This window comes from Aulostomus chinensis, chromosome 11, assembly GCF_037954235.1.
Source record: "Aulostomus chinensis isolate RoL2024-O1b breed Wild chromosome 11, RoL_Achi_v1.0, whole genome shotgun sequence".
Taxonomy (NCBI): domain Eukaryota; kingdom Metazoa; phylum Chordata; class Actinopteri; order Syngnathiformes; family Aulostomidae; genus Aulostomus; species Aulostomus chinensis.
The window spans coordinates 21,694,066-21,710,962 of NC_141330.1; the positions used below are offsets into that span (position 1 = coordinate 21,694,066).

The 16,897-nt window shown below is 38.6% G+C and overlaps 1 protein-coding gene across 2 annotated transcripts; it reads right to left on the reverse strand.

Annotated features, from left to right (window-relative positions):
- Window positions 1-4,190: 4,190 nt before the first annotated feature.
- On the reverse strand, window positions 4,191-15,189 carry entpd3 (ectonucleoside triphosphate diphosphohydrolase 3). 2 transcript variants are annotated; one of them, XM_086217387.1, is made up of 10 exons: window positions 15,073-15,189; window positions 11,204-11,340; window positions 10,733-10,850; window positions 10,355-10,514; window positions 10,072-10,231; window positions 8,528-8,755; window positions 7,759-8,022; window positions 7,562-7,672; window positions 6,635-6,772; window positions 4,191-5,682 (listed from the first exon to the last, which is right to left on the reverse strand). In XM_086217387.1, the coding sequence occupies exons 2-10, from the start codon at window positions 11,336-11,338 to the stop codon at window positions 5,494-5,496; spliced, it is 1,503 nt and encodes a 500-aa protein (XP_086073513.1). In that variant the 5' UTR covers window positions 11,339-11,340; window positions 15,073-15,189; the 3' UTR covers window positions 4,191-5,493. The 2 variants fall into 2 exon arrangements, with proteins under 2 accessions (XP_086073513.1, XP_086073514.1); XM_086217388.1 differs by lacking the exons at window positions 11,204-11,340; window positions 15,073-15,189 and adding an exon at window positions 10,956-11,075.
- Between the last annotated feature and the right edge of the window lie 1,708 nt (window positions 15,190-16,897).

Below are 16,897 nucleotides of genomic sequence, written 5' to 3' on the forward strand. Positions count from 1 at the left end.
TTCTGTGTGTGTGTGCGTGCATGCGTGCGTGTGTGTGTGCGTGCGTGCGCGCCTCAGGCAGGGCAGACCTGCAGTTTCAGACAAAAGCCATTTCGCTGGAGAATTTTGATCTGAGATTAAGGTAACAGGGTACATTAAGAGTAAATACCCATAAATTGGCTTAAACTTCTGATAATTTGCTGCTATAACAGCATTACTAAGGGCTAGCCTCAGCCACACCTAACTATACGCTTTCGCAAAAAGAAAAGTCTTTTGTCTACTCTTAAATGTAAAGAGGGTGTCTGCATCCCAGACTGAAACTGAGAGATGGTTCCACAGCAGAGAAGCCAAATAACTGAAGGCTCTGGCTCCCATTCTACTTTTGGATAATCTAGGAACCACAAGTAAAACTTCATCCAATGATTGTAGCGTTCTAGCTTGATAATAGGGATCTATGAGCGCTGTCAGATTAGAAGGTGCCTGATTTTTTAGGGCAATGTATGTTAGAAGTAAAATTTTGAAGTTCATTCTAAATTGACAAGGGAGCCAGTGCTGAGAAGCCAGTACGGGGAGAGATATACCAAGACAAGAACAAGTAAAGGTGTATCTTCTTGTAGCACTTGTCAATATGCCGGCGGCACCATTTTTGAAAAGTTGGAAGGTTTTTAAGGACTTGCTGGTACAGCCGGATGGAAGGAAATGCAGTAACCCAGCTTGGAAGTAACAAATGCATTGACTAGATTTCTGCATCCTTTTGAGAGAAGATGTGCCTGATATTAGCCCTAACCCTATATTGATTAAATGAAGGCAGTCCTAAGGATTTGTTTTACATGGGAATTTAAGGATGGATCTAGATCAAAGATAACTCCCACACTGTAAAATCCAATGAGTTGAGCTAACTTCAGAAAAGCATGAAAATGGATTGCACTTAAAAAAATCAAATATACTTTACTTACATTAAGGTGTGGTTGGTTCAAATAAAAAAAAGTACATTATCAATTGGGTTATCAGATAAACTGTACAGGAGGTTTTATATTTTACATTTAAGCTGTAACAACAACAATCTAAAAAAACAAATGCTAACCTCATGTTTCTGTTCCCACTGATCACTAAACCTAAGGGACAGCAACACACAATAATCCATTATAGAGGGAAGGTATAGAGAGGTTTACTTCATGGATATCTAGAATTTACAGTCTTTAGAAAAAAAATTGTGGGATCAATAAAGTTCTATCTATCTATCTATCTATCTATCTATCTATCTATCTATCTATCTATCTATCTATCTATCTATATTTAAATCTAATTTAAAAATACAAGATCTGTAGACATGCATAACATCAGTCTGCATTGAGATTGTCAAAAAGGGTGAGGAAAATGTAATTGAACAAGCCTTTACCATTAAAGAACCTTGCATCAATATGTACCTGCTCATGCATGAGCAGACCCAAACAATGGATGTCAGAACAAATTAAACACTTAACTGATCCATCTCCATTGACAATGAGCCATCTGTGATCAGGTCCCCCTTTCCATTTTGTAAAGGGGTCCAGATCAACATAACTTCCAACCAAGCCTGGATGAGAGGGTGGAGTGAATTGTTGCTGCTCTTTGTCTGGTGAAGCTGGGTGCTGGTTACGGTTTTACGGTTACAATTTTTGACAAGAGTTGGACCTTTCCTGTCAACGTGGTTGTTTGTCCTCCAATTGCACTGAGAGTTTCTCTGATGATGTTTCTTTGAAATGCTCAGTCATCATATGCATGTTTAATACAGAAAGACTTGATCACTAACTTTTTTTGACTTCCTGGAAATAATGAGTAGCTTATTGCTTATAAACTTGCTCCGCTGACTGGCTGGAATAGAAATGTGTTTAATGTCATCTGAACAGAAAAAAAGGAATTATTGATCACTCATCAAAGGAGGGATTATAGGCAAGGTAAAAGATGAATGATGAGACGGGGTATTCATAATTGTCGAACAATTCAGTTATTATATCCAGTAGGTAGGTGTTGAAATTTGTTGAATGTAAATGTCAAGTTTGCTCAGCTACATCACTTTAGTTATTCTGCTGACTATAAGAAGCTTATTTCTGGCAGGAGGGTATCTCTAAGGAAAACACAATCTTTCATCAACGACTTGTACAAACAGCAGAATTCTCTACTCCTATACTACTGTTCTTACAAAAGCGATATTCCCATATATGATCCTCTGGTTAGAAAACTACACTCAAATTATTGTCTTTTCAAATTACATTCTGTGAATGTAAATGCATCTAACAATACTTATGCAATTTTTTGCCTTTGCATAAAACCAGAGGAGTTTAGTACTTATATACCTATGCTTTTTAAGTAAGCTCACAAACAATATAAAACCAGTTAATAAAGCAACAACAGCAAAGTACCTCGATTTTGAAAATACATCAGATGCATTCAGTGCAGTAAATTCTATACTACTACAGAAAGAAAAGCATGAACCGTTTTTGTGAAAAATTGAGCTCACATTCCTCAGAACATGAAATACTCATAAGAAACAGCATCAGACCGAGGCCTTGAAGCATCACCAGCATTGCCATACCAGTGGGATCATGAAGCAGAAAATCCAGTGAGCGATGAGGACTTCAACACCAGGAGTGTACAGTAGGTAACAGGTGAGACAAAATATAGTCAGGCCATATGTACCTTATACCTGATGGAATTCAGCAGAATAATTACTATTAAAGCTGATGCCAGAAAAATGTGTGATTAATTTGTAATTTTATGATGTTTAAATGTTTAATCATGAGGTCAAGGCAGTTAACAGGCAACTTCACAGCTGTGTATATTAGCGATTATCAAATGATCATGATTATATTTGTGTGAATGTGTGACATTTGGAATCAAGTGTAAACTATCTGCAGCAGAGAGAATGTCAGGATGTAAAGTAATCAAACCCTCTGCCTGTGCGGTGGAGGCAAACAGGTTGTCAGCTGTCATTCTGAAAAACACTGTACAAGGTACTGAAAGAGGAGAAGGAGGGTCAGGTTGAGAAGACAGTAATTTTCCACTATGAAGACTGACAAAATATGTCCAAAAAAAGCTTCATGACAACAGAAGGCAGTCTTTGAACTTATACAACCGAGTATAACATGAGGAAGAATGAAGCATTCTTTTACAGTAGTCTCTTCAAGTCAGGTATTTTCATCTGAAGACATGGACTGGTCTTGGGTGAATTACATTCACTAAATTTTGAGGTAGGTTCAGCACAAATGTGAGACATTTGAATCAACTCCAGTGAATTGCTATCATTGCAAAAGAACAAGCTACTGATGAGGAGATATCACTTCCATTGGCCAATGCAATATGGAGAGAGGTTTGTGTCAGTATTATACGAGAAGAAAAAAAGAGAAAAAAATTTGAGTGCAGTAAAAAAATTGAGAGCAAAATTTTTCAAACTGAAAACTAAAATAGATTTGTGAGCAACTATTGAAAAGGCAATAAAAAAAGTTTATTAAATGCGTGATTAAAAATATCCATCCATCGTCGTCTTCCGCTTTATTCCTTACTAGTAAGGGTCGCGGGGGGGCTGGAGCCTATCCCAACATCTTCGGGTGAGAGGCGGGGTACACCCTGGACAGGTCGCCAGTCCATCACAGGGCCAACATACAGGGACGAACAACCATTCACACTCACATTCATACCTATGGTCAATTTAGAGTATCCAATCAGCCTAGTCCCCAAATTGATGTCTTTGGACTGTGGGAGGAAGTCGGAGTACCAGAGAGAACCCACGCAGGCACGGGGAGAACATGGAGACTCCACACAGAAAGATCCTGTGCCCGAGCTGGGACTGGAACCCGGAAACTTCTTGCTGTGAGGCCACAGTGCTAACCACTGCACCACCGTGCAGCCAACTTTTACAACAGTGTACATATCAATTAAGAATTAGAACATGATTATGTGTGTGTGATTGTGAGCCTTTGTAAACTATATGCAGCATGGAGAAAAAACAGGATGTGAAGTAATCAAACTCATGGCCTATGTGGTCAAAGCAAACAGGCTGTGGTGTCAACTGACATTCTGAAAACAAATCTGTAATCTACAGAGTCACTCTTAAAGAGGAAGTGGGAGGGTCAGGTTTAGAAGACAGTAATTTCCATCATGAGGAGTATAAAGGTTAAAAAAGGATTCATGACCTGTCTATACAAGTTAACAATGGAGATACAACAAATTTAAATAATTTTAATTTTAATATCTTTATTAATATTACATGAGGATTTGATGACAATGGCTTGAATGAATGCATGCTCAAATGCTACTACCTATGCTATGAATTCAATAAAGGAGAAGCCTATGTTTAAAGTCTAAATTGTTGACCACAGCCAGAGTGAGCAGGCCAGCCATTCAGACTACAGGAATTGAGAGTGTAGGTGAGTCTCCTCTTCACCAGCTCAAACAAGCATATGTGCTCATGCAGAACAATACATGATCTCATTTTGAGATGACACATCCAAATAAAAAAGTATTTCAATGCAAAAATGTATGATCCTGTGTGGAGACAAAAATTAACTGTGACCTCATGGCTTTTTATACCTCAAACTAGCTCAAAGAAATCAGCATGATCAGGGATTTTCAATTTTTGGATTTTACTTGAGTTTTCCAAAACTTTGCCAAAAGTCAGAATTGAAAATGAATGAATGCTGAAATAAAAACTCTAAATACTCTTTGTTTTCAGTGTCAGCTCCTACTACTGTACTGTGGTACACTCCAGACAGTCACAGAAACACTATGACCCCAAAAGCCTAAAATGGTACATGTGTTGTTTTAAGTAAATTTTACTATTTAATTGAGCAAGTGGGCAAAATTTTTTGATTACATAGCACTTTTCATTCAGGTGGTGTTGCACAGGGCTGGAGATAGCATATAAGTGATGCATATGTGGATTGTGTCAGAAATAAATTGTTACACATAAGTAAACACATTTGAAATAAGCTTATAAATAATGATATTGAAGCTATTCTAAAAATAAGAATGAAAAATATAGTTGAAAATAAACAACAAGTCATCAATAAAAAAATAAGAAATGAGACTAAATTGGACATTTAAGGCAGTAGGTGTAACCCACGAATGACCTGATTGGCATTTCCAGGTTATTTTTAGAGTGTATTTGGCTCATCGTCCATGAGCATTTAAAAGGAATACTGTTAAGAGGGCTTTAAAATTAGCATTAAAATGGCAAAATAATGTACAACCTCAGCACAAAGGTAGTTGTGTTTCCCTCAAATTCAGGCTTTGTTAAAATTCAGTAGCAGCTGCAGTGGATCCAGGTGAATTTCAGAAATTTCTATAAACAGCTTAATACTCTAATCTTGTAAATTTCCAGTGTCCTCCCAGATAGAAAGCTCAGTGATTTATTATGTTTTAGTCATGCTCATAACAGGGTTCTGGAAAGTCAGTACCCGGGATAATGCAAAGATTTCTGACCAGTGGGACAGTTATGACAGTTTAAAAGAGATGTCCTTCCTGTTAGCCTTCTTTTCAGTAGCAGGTGCGAATGAGGATGATGAAAATGAAGACCACAGTTACAATTGTTAGGGCTGAAAATAGAAAGACAAGGCCAGCAAAGACCGGATCTGTCATTGGAACAATCTCTTTTACTTCAGATGGGATCATGTTGGAGCTACTCAGCATGTAGCCCAAACTCCAACCTATGCTTGTTTTCTTTACCTAAAAGAGAAGAGAAGAAATGTTACATTTTCTCAAAGTTATTTATGTTCTGTTCACATTGTTTTTCCAAAGCATACTACTAAACTGCTGATTCATGACTTTGGCAGTGATGAGAAGTTACAGATTCTAAAAGCCCTGTCAAATTATAAAATGATACCTTAGGGGCAAAAGAGGAGTATAGCCCGAGCACCATTTCCAGGAAGAATCCAAATGTCTCTTTTGAAACTTGCTCTAAAAGGATCTATCAATTGCCAGACCTCCAGACACCCAAAGGCGCCAAACAACGTACACAGCACACTGTGAGGAACATTTTTCTGAGCCAGTCAAAAGGGTAACACGCAACTTGAAAACAGCTGTAATTGGAGCTATTTATGAGTGATTCATAGGTCTTTATGATTAATGGGGAGAAAAAAAATCATCACAGACTGGTAATCCCCTTGAGTTGAAGGAGCTCCATTGTAAAAAATGTTCCATAGCCTCAGGGTGTCCTGATCAAGCACATTGCCTGCCTTTCACAGCTGTTAGAATGCTGAAGATCAGTTTCCAATTGGTGGTCCCATTAAAGATGTGTTTGATGTATTGTGGGTCAGCTCAAGCAAGTCATCTCCCATCAACATGCCATTAATATAGTCTCATATTTTCTTTTTTACATGAACATTACTTGTTTCTGGAATGACAGAGAATGAAGAACTTGACTCATCAATATATAAAAATTAAAAGAAGTAAGTGGAGAAGGAAGAGTAAAAAATGCTATTTTCACCTTCAGTTGACATACATACTGTAATTTATGCATCTATATCTCCATATATATATATATATATATATATATATATATATATATATATAGATAGATATAGATATAGATAGATAGATAGATATAGATATAGATATAGATGAGTGTATTGTATGTGTGTGTGTGTAATAGTGTAATATCACAAATCTCTAAACTAACCTCTCTTTCAAAGTTGATGTTTTTCCATGTCCCTCTGTCAAACTTGTATCCATCCGCTAGCAACGCGATGATGTAGTGAGCTGCATAGCAGTAAGACTTAAGATATCTGTCAGAGATCCATGTCTTTTCTGCTCTCAGCTGAAAGAAAAATAGATAAATGTCAGGGTTTAGTCTGTAATTTGGGACAAAATGATTCCAAATAACAAGATAGCACTTCAAGATTGAGTTGAGAAACATTTCAGGTCAGGCTAAGGCTAAACCCTGAGAGATCAAGACTGATAATTATGATTGGAGGAACTTTACACAGATCAAGGAGGAAAAAGTTGCATAATTTTTGTAACACAGAAGTTTATGGTATCCACTAGCTTAGTTAAGCATTCCTGGAAAAAAATGGGATTAATATAGGCAAGAATACCATATATTTATATTTAGCAAACAAACATTTGGGTGACATCAATTTTCTCAGGTAAAATTAAATAAATAAGTGAATGGCATCTTTTCAAAATCTCAAACTAAATTCTATAAAAATAAATGAATGCAGTCATTAAGTAGTTTTTCATTCCTTCTTGGAAATGAGCTTTTTCATCAAGCTGAATGCCAAAAGAACAATAACATTAGGAGTCAATAAACCAGTGAGGAACAGTAGACTGACTACATCCACTTCTTTTACAATTTCTATCACAATTTACTGGCCAACTCTACATGGGCATGAAGCTGTTATTCAGTAAGACAAGTTCCGTTCTATGAGAGCAGTTGCCAGCTGTAAATCAGAATGAGAGGAAAATGCTGACACATAGCTGGCTAAAGGGATCGAGTTGTTGGCTCTTTTCTTCTTGACATGGTTACCTCCCTATTCCATCTGTTTTCTCAATTTACTTCTTATTTCCTTCCAGAATCTAATAAACTTAAATGTACTTAAAATCTTACATCTGTCCAATGTGTGTGGCAGAGTTTCCTAACTGAAAGGTTGAATTCATCAAGATCTGTCTTGCCGTTCATCAGCAGAGCCCTGGCAGTAAAGAAGAATCCTGCATATGCCTGTCAGGAAAAGAAGAAACAATATCAAAGTTATCAGCAATAGCCATCTGCCTGTTTGCTCCTGTGTAATATGCACTATGAGTTACCATAAAATCTCCAGTGACTGGTGGCTGCTCGACCCCATTGAAGGAACACTGGGCTGAGTAACAAGTCTTGAAATCGAATATGGATTTCACTATGTCCTCACATTTGTCTGAGTTGGCCGTTCCCACCAAGAATAGATCTTGATCTGGGTTGTAGTTCTTTGGGATCTTTGTGCATTCTGTGTCATAAACGGATGAGTACTTTACAGTGATGTTGAAGCCATCTGGGTAGCAGGGGTTATACACGTAGGCTGGGTTCAAGGACTCCTGGAATGAAGAGGATGGAATGGAGGATGAGAAAGGAAATGGAAAATAGGACCATTGAGATAGAAAGACACATGGGAGGATGAGGAAAGAGTTTGGAGCATATTGCTTTTTGTAGCAGGAACACTCTCAAGACATGATGGACACTGTACTCTCACAGCATGCAGTTCATCTCATGTTTCTGAAACATTGTAACATTACCAGAAAAACCTTTCTGCCAGCTTGATGAAAGTGCAATCAATATTCTTAATAACATAATGCATCTGTGACTGCTTTCTCTGTGCCTGTAAGCGCTTCATGAGAAGATGTGTTCCCTCATGAATTCTTCACAAGCCATCAAGTTTGGATTATTGCCTGCACATGTATGCAAAAACACACACAAATGCAAAACTCTTAAACCCATTTATAAACTTGGTTCATCATATCAAACGTTGCGATTACTGTGACTACTTGGGAGTTTTGTCTGAATCAAGACATATGTCACAAAAAACAAAATAAAAAAGTGTACCTGAATGACTTTGTCTAGAACTCTCTTCTCAGCCTCATTCTTGCCATAGCAGAGGTAACTGTGAGTGTAGACCTTATAAGGGTAGCCGTACAGTTTGACATCCATATAGTCAGGCCCCTGGAGATCATCCTGAACAGCAAAGGCAATCTGTGTTGATGCTCCACCAAGGTCCATGGAACCCACAGTCTTAGCTCCCTCTGGGCGAATGTAGGTATTCCACAGGCTTTTCTGCAAATATTTTAGAAAAGTAATTAGTATAGTAACCATATCTTGATCATAATTGTGGAGCAGTGTAAGGTGTTCTTCAGTTAATGTTTATAAAATATATCTCATTATACAAAATGGATGGCCACAAACATTTGTACAATCATGGTTACAAGATTTTGCTGATCCCCTGACCTTTTTTCTTGCTTCTCTATCAGATTGATATATTTGCTTTGGAGAACTACTGGAGGGATTGAGAAAATTTGCCTCAAAATGAAAATTTTTCCTTGGAAATCACTTAAACTGAAAATGACTAGCATCAATCCATCCTATCATTCCTGATCACAAATAGATTTTTATATATACTTTGAGTAAAGAGCTGTAATCTTGCCTCGTGGTGATTCCAATGATGGGACCAGACTCTTATTTATCACATGATATACTCAAACAAAGTCAGTCAAACAGTGAGTCATAACGTGTAAATTTTCACACATAAAAAAAATGGATATAGATATTTAATATATTTAATTTGAAATCACAGGAAATTTGACACAGACAGCTCTGTAGATCAGTTCTAGAGGTGTGTGCTCTCTAAGTGCATTAGTAGTTAGCAACTGTAAGCATGTTAATATTGGCACAAGTTATCAAGAAAAGGGCTTCCATCTCCCATTTTGTATACTAAGTCTTCTTTTTAGAAAGGAAGAGAACACTTCAACAATTGACAATAATAATTTTTTTTTTTTACCAAAATTAATTTCTTTTAAAAGGGCGGCACGGTAGCGCAGTGGTTAGCACTGTCGCCTCACAGCAAGAAGGTTCCAGGTTCGAGCCCCAGCTTGGGCACCGGGTATTTCTGTGAGGAGTTGCATATTCTCCCTGTGCCTGCGTGGGTTCTTTCCGGGTACTCCGGCTTCCTCCGACAGCCCAAAGACATGCATGGGGGGGGACTATTCTAATTGAATACTCTAAATTGACTGTATATGTGTTGGCCCTGCAATGGATGGACCTATCCAGGGTGAACCCTGCCTCACGCCTGAAGACTGTTGGGATAGGCTCCAGCCCCCCACGATGCAGTTTTTAATTTATTTTTTACCCGTCCCCCCATTGTATGTCCCAGTTCCCCCAACCAAGCTGTCCCGGTCCTTTCTCGACCTTCTCTGCTGTTCTGGGGAACTCAACCTACTACCCCATGTTGGTGGACATGATGAAACCGCAGTACCTCACTCCATTGGCCTTTTCAAATGTTACACTTCAAAATACACATCAAAATACATTGATAGAAGCATGACTATGTTGAAACACAAACAGACATTTACTTTATAGTTAATTTCTCATCTTACCTGTACAAAGTTTCCCATGAGGTAGTTGACAGTAATCCACCCATACAGTCCTTCTTCCTGACCAGTAATTATGGATGCATTTTGGAAGTTGAAGGGCAGAGAACTCAGGTATTCTCTGAGACTTTCCAGGATTTCATTGGACCTCTTTTCATCCTTTTTGCTGATAACAAGGTATATAAACAAGTAGGATCAGAGGTGCATACCAAACATACCAAACAGCCCTAGAACCAGGAGCTACCATTTTTACGACCTAAACAGCTGGTTTGTCCCCATATTTCCTTACTGTAATAATCGCATTCCTGCAGTAGCTCCCAGAAAGAGAGGGGTGGTCTTGTGTTTTTCCACCGGAATTGCCTTGGTGATATTGATTAAACAATCTTTGAAGCCTTGCCATGATGCAGCATCTTTCAGAGGGTCAGTTTTCATTTCTGAGATCCCATCACCTGCGCGGACAAGGCCAAGCTACAATCATGTTCTAATATTGCTACAAAACATTTAGTTTTCACTATAAGTGTTTACAATGTCGTTAGCTAAAGAAATTCATTTGAAGTTTGTCTCAAATTTCAAAAATGTTCTGTGGGTGTTTTAGTTTTTGATATATCTTCATTAATGCTCTAATTCAATTGCGTTCACTCCTCTCGTGGTGGAAATATAGACTCACCAGCAACTCTGCAGTTCATTACCTCCACGACCACTCCTGTTTCATTCTCCTTCTCCCCTGGCCATTCGTACAGATACACATTGGACCGAGATGAACCTGAGTCTATCACTATACCATACTGCCAAAGAGAAAATGAGAGCGACTGTTAACTAATTTGGTCTGTTTGATTACGCTCCTAAAGTAAGCTGTTAGACAGAGACAGAGAGATGGCTGCAGCCCCCACCAAAAACTTCTTATAAGCGTCCCATCAGGGCCACCACTCCTCAGCAAAATTAGAGGAAACCAGTTTCCTTGACCCCAACATATGGAAATCATCACATTACCAATGGCAGATGTGTGAGAGTTGAAGTAGTACACGTTTCTCTCTGCTTCGATATGTCTTGAGCATTTCTTTTAAAGGTTCAGATTAAGAAGATCAATAGCCAATGAGCAGGGGTGTTGACATGTTTACCTGTGTGCTCACATGCTCACCTCTAAGCTATATGTTTTAGACTTCCAGGTATCTTGAATGACGGCGACAGTGATCAGCGCAGCAATACTAACCAACAGGAGAAACACCACTCCTGCAATGTGGCACTTGTAGCCCATTTGTCGCTTGGGCATCATTTCTTGTAGGGAAGACATAGAAAGAGAAAATGCATTTCTTGCTAAAAGAATCTTCATAAACAAGATGATGACATGGAGCATTTAAGAAAGCGATGACAAGCAGTAAATAATACACTTTATTGACCTTTTTAGCAGAACAAAATGCTGTATGGCATGTATTAATTGACAAGGGAATATCACATCAGATTTAACACACATTAAAAGTAAAAGACAAAAAAACAGATTAATATTAGGTGTCAGAATTAGCTTACACATTTATTTTATTGTAGACAGAAAATGACATAAGCCCATATTTAGGGCCTGAGCCAGAAGGTACTTCTGGCGAAGACCCTATTATGTTTGCTCGGCAGAGCAACACATTAGCAGCACTAAAAACACTAAAAACACACACTAAACAGTGTCCCAGGCCCCCCCAACACCCATGAGGCAACTGGGCCAGACGGCCCGGAGCCAGTTTTCACATACACACCCATTCAAAACCTGGTATTATACTGTTCTTGCTCTCAATGAGTGCGCGCTATATGCGCATAATGCGCATAACGCGCATAATCTAATTTGACCCCCTGAACATGCATGAAATTCGCTGAAATTCGGCACAATCATTCGGTATGTCTCAACATTCACTAATCAAAAACAAAAACGCCACAAAAGTCTATAGCGCCACCTAGGGAGCCACACAAAAAAAACATAATTTTTTTTAATTTCGCGCGCTATAACTCCTCACACAAAACTCCCACAAACATGGGACCAACACCGTTGGACTCGTCTCATCAAGACGAACAATTCTTACACTCTGACCCCTGACCTATCTCCAACAGAATGTCCACAAATTGGACAAAACTGTCAAAATCAGGACTTTTTTTACTCCCCCAACAAAATCGATCTCCTCCTAAACCGTAAATGCCAGGGCTTCCAAACTTTCACACATTACTCTCCCAACTGTGCTCTTCAAAAATCTTTAAAGGCTAATATACTATGCGCTCGGTTTGGATTTTATAAGCCCTCAAAGTGGGGGAGACACGTTTCACGCTTACAATGGAAGTCAATGGGGAGGCCGTGTCCTCTCATGGTACATACTCTCGAACAAATGCTTCTCACGTCTATACCATACATCGCACAGCTTTTAAAAACATATCACTGTATTCCTGACAAAAATCCCTACAAAAATATGGTATTTTGTGTTACTTTCAACCAACGTAGGCCGAGTTATTCAGCTTTTACACACTACATTTCTCTTAATCCTCCACTCTCTCCACTCTAGCACAGATCAAAGAAAGTGCAGCGGGGGAGGGGTTCTTAATGGGCCAGCTGGCAGCTCTGCTCTCAGCTCTGACAGAGATGGCAGAGATTTGTTTACTGTAGTCATGGAAACCACAATTGGAGCTTCTCTGCCCTCATGTACATACTCTCAAACAAACACTTGTAGCTTCTAAACTAAAACACTCACACCTTCAGAAAACACACCATTGAATTCCTGAGAAAAAACTCTACGAACTGATGTCTTTACATTACACTTTTGACCAACATATGCAGAGTTATGACTGTGTTTGTCAGTAAAACTGCCAAATCCTCCTCTGCTCTCAGCTCTGACAGAGATGGCAGAGAGCAAGCAGAGAAGGGAGGGGCTCTTAAAGGGCCGGCTCTCAGCTCTGCACTCCCACTGTGCAGCGCACTGAGGCTCCTATCTCCTAAACTACAAGGCCTAGGGATTTGCCGATTACACCGTTGGATTGGGGCCGGTGTCAAGGACGCGGCTGTAGGCCGCGCGGGGGCTCAGGCCCTAACAACGCTGCTTGCAGCTTTAATTTTTTGTGTATACAATTTTGAATTATTGTGTGTGTAGTCTTTTCATAAATAACAGAAAGCTTCTCCTCTCTCAATTCCAACCTTTGAATCTTTCAAAGAATGGATTATGTCTTATGGAAACCTTGCAAGTTTTGGCTCAAAATTTCAAACGTTTCAGTTTATATAAACTGCAGATGTAATTAAACTAAAGTGCAGTAACCTTACTGGTTCAGTACCCATTAAAATCAATATATCATTCATTTCTCTGAACTAGTTAAGATGTCAAGGGAGAATCAGATTGCGCAAGATTATAGCATCCCTCAGAATATTTACCCCACCTTTCATGATTGCAGAAAGTCTCATTCATAAACACAGCATGTCAGAATGTGTCTGCTTGAGTTACCAGAGTGTACTCAGTGATTGACAACAGTTTCATGCCAGATGTTGGATTCAATGGGAACAATAGCTAAGCTACAGCTTTCAAGACTGTACCAGGACTTTTTAATGTAATATAGAAAAGCAAAGTCAAGTTGACCTGTTTATGTGAATGAATTAGCACATTTCTTCCAACAGTGTTTGTAGATTCTTTAGTAGTAGTACTCGTAGTAGCAGTAGTAACAGTAGTTAGTCATAGTAGCAGTACATTGTCACAATATTGATCATGGTAATAGTACCTACTCCTTGCATTCTGTTCATGCCTTGTATTTGTAATGTAGTATTGGAATGTAAAGAACAGTATATGGAGGTCATCTATATTTAAATCTACAAATAATTTAGTCTCGTCCTTTTCTGTAAAATTAAGGTCATGCTATATATTCCATTGAAGTGATGGGAATTTAATATGTTTCATCGTCGTGAAAAATGAGATGGTAAATAGTCTTTATTCATCTCCTGCTGAAAATACCACGATGCAGTATTTCCAGTTAGTCATAAGTGGTCTCAGCATTGTAATTACAAGTTTGTGTCTGTGTGCATTATAGCGTTATCTCAGCCTCAGGTTGTATATATATATATATATATATATATATATATATACACACAAAAAACATGTTTTGATACTCCATCAGCAACAGAATTAAGTGAGACTGTGTAACAGTCATGTTTACACTGGTGTGCGAAACATGGGTAAGAGTCTAACTTTTCAAGCTTTCAAGTTTTCATTTTTTTTAATTTTATGACTAAAAACCTTGGGTGGAACAACAGCTGATGCAAAAATAGACCTTGATGCTCTACCAAGCAAAGATCATGTTTCTTTTATAAGTCTGTAGACTACAATCTGCATGAAGGAATATTTCTTGAGCAACACAAGACTCACTTGGGCTTTACTAGATATTGCTCCTCTTGGAGTTTGCATATTCTACTTCACCCTGTCACGATTTCACTGATGTACCCATGTGCAAAAATGGCTGTTTCAATAAGATACCAAGCTTCAGCTGCAGGTTCCATTATTCATTTACACTCTTTCACTGTAAACACTTTTAGATTCACTTGATGTAACACACAGAGCCTTCATTTGGGTATACTAGTTGAAAGGCATTAAACTATTAAATTGTGAGTTGGGCTGCTATGTCCTTTATTTATGCAGAAACATCTCAGTCCATGCAAAAGATAAACAAATAAAGTTTAAGTTTACATGAGGTCGAGGACAAGAGTATGACAAGCATTCAAGCTTCAACACTGACAACACCCAGAGTATCCATGTAAAGACAACCATGTGGAGCTCGGAGTCAAATAACTCATCACATATTTGCACATGGTGTTGTATTGCCCATTGGAGCTGTTCCCGCGGAGGGTTAGATGCACAAAGCAAACACCACAGCAAATTTAATCAAACAAGACAGTTTATCCTCCTTCACAATCAAACATATTTGTCAGTGGGAGTTAATCTCATAAAGTGTTCACACATTTAAATTCATATTACGGAGAGAGGAGGAGTAGTCATCTCTTACCTTGAACAGCTGGTCTAAGTTGCAGGGGTGTTGGGAGTGAGATGGCCCTGAGGAAGAAGTGAAGAAAACAGCAGAAGACAAGAGCCACCACTGCTGCGAGTGAGAGAGCCTTCGAGAGTGACTGGCCCAGCTGAACTGGAGTTGTGAACCCCAACATTAAAGAGAGTGGGGGAGAGGGAGGAGCATTGTATCTAAACTCCAGTTTTCACCACTCCCACCACACTAATGCAGCCAGAAACAGTGAAAAATGCAGGTGTGCATCTTGTGATTCAACACAGATGCATGGAACAATGTGAGAAAAGAGAAGGGGAGTGGCTGTGAAGGTAATTGATGTAATCAATACAATATAGTGCTTTGTAGCTGAGTGTCTGCTGCATGGGCTATCATCACAAAGTCAACTCTTATCTGACAGGCTTCAAGGACTATGGATGCTGAAAAACAGGATCAACCTCCTAACAATCAACCTCCTGACAATCAAGCATGGGTTTTCCTGTAAATTAAGTTTTCACAGCCAAAGAGAAGGCAGAAGTCATCAATTATCAGTTTGACTTTTTATTATTTCATTCTATTACTATTGTGTTCTTCTTCTTCTTATTATTATTATTATTATTATTTTATTATTATTGATGTTATATTTTTGTTGGGATTGGATTGGTATTATTATTAGTTTTAAGATTTTAGGGCGGCAATTCTGATGACATCTAATTTATTTTGTCTTGTTGATTTTCTCTTGCATGGGTGTAATTGCATGTCAAATCACATGTTCTGACATTGTACATTATGCCGGATGTGACATACAGATTGCCCTGAAGTATCTGTGGCAGCACTCTGGAATTTGCCTCTTGTGTAATCATAAAGACTTGGGGGGGGGGGGGCATCAAGTCAGTAACATTAATTTATCAAAAATTAACGTTAAAAAAAAGTAGAGGGAGGAGAAGAGAAACATCCAGTCCATCCTGGGAAACACCCCCATATCATCTCTCAAAAGATAAATATCAAAACCAACTAATTCAAATTATCATCAGATTTATTCTGACACACGTATTCATTCGTTGATTTCATTTAGGCACAAGGCCACTCACATACTCATGTGATCATTTCATTGTTTTCTTCACTTTTAGTTTGTTTACATGCAAAAAATATTACCAGTGCAAGAGGGTGGGATTCTTTTTTTTATCACCACAAAAAGCAACGAGGAAGTTGTGAATTTGAAAGAGACTTTTCCAAACCATAAGCCGTCACCACAACAATTTAACATGTCGATTACCAGTCACAGGGGATACTACTCAGGCTTAGGAATCAATAGCCCAATGTCCTCTGTGGCTAAGTGGGACACTGTCTGGGGAAATGGCCTGAGTATGTCAGCTTTGGCTTGGAGAAAACAGCTCTGTTTTGTTTTGTTTTTTATTATAAAACCTTGTATTATCAACCTTGAGAATGGAGCCTTGGGGACTAGAAGGCTCAAGACAGACACATTCAGCCTGAGCTAAGTGGATCATAATTTCACATTCACACAACATAGCCAGTCCTGCTCCCTGGCTCCTTGCTACCACATAGCAAGATGAGAGAGAACCTTCACTATCCTGCAGCATGTTGGTGGTCTTTATCCAATTATACAGAAGACACTGATGAAGCTTGTCAAAGTGAATGATAGTCAGATTCAGTGTGAAAGGAGGATGGAATATTTTTAGCAGCTGAACATGAGACCTGAAACCCATTGGCCGGAATGAACTGGAAAGATAGTATGTTGACAATTAGATTTGCACTGAAAAAGATCATTTTAACTTAATCCATGCCAGTCCTCTCGGATGCAACTTCCACATAT

What these genes read in the sequence shown, in the direction of transcription:
- entpd3 (XM_086217387.1), bottom strand. Translation starts at nt 11,338, where the DNA reads ATGATGCCCAAGCGACAAATGGGCTACAAGTGCCACATTGCAGGAGTG. An exon ending in GCCACACACATTGGACAGAT is followed by an intron (nt 6,773 to 7,561) that starts GTAAGATTTTAA and finishes TTTTTCTTTCAG; the next exon opens with CTGAGAGCAGAAAAGACATG. An exon ending in ACATCAACTTTGAAAGAGAG is followed by an intron (nt 5,683 to 6,634) that starts GTTAGTTTAGAG and finishes CTTCTCTTTTAG; the next exon opens with GTAAAGAAAACAAGCATAGG.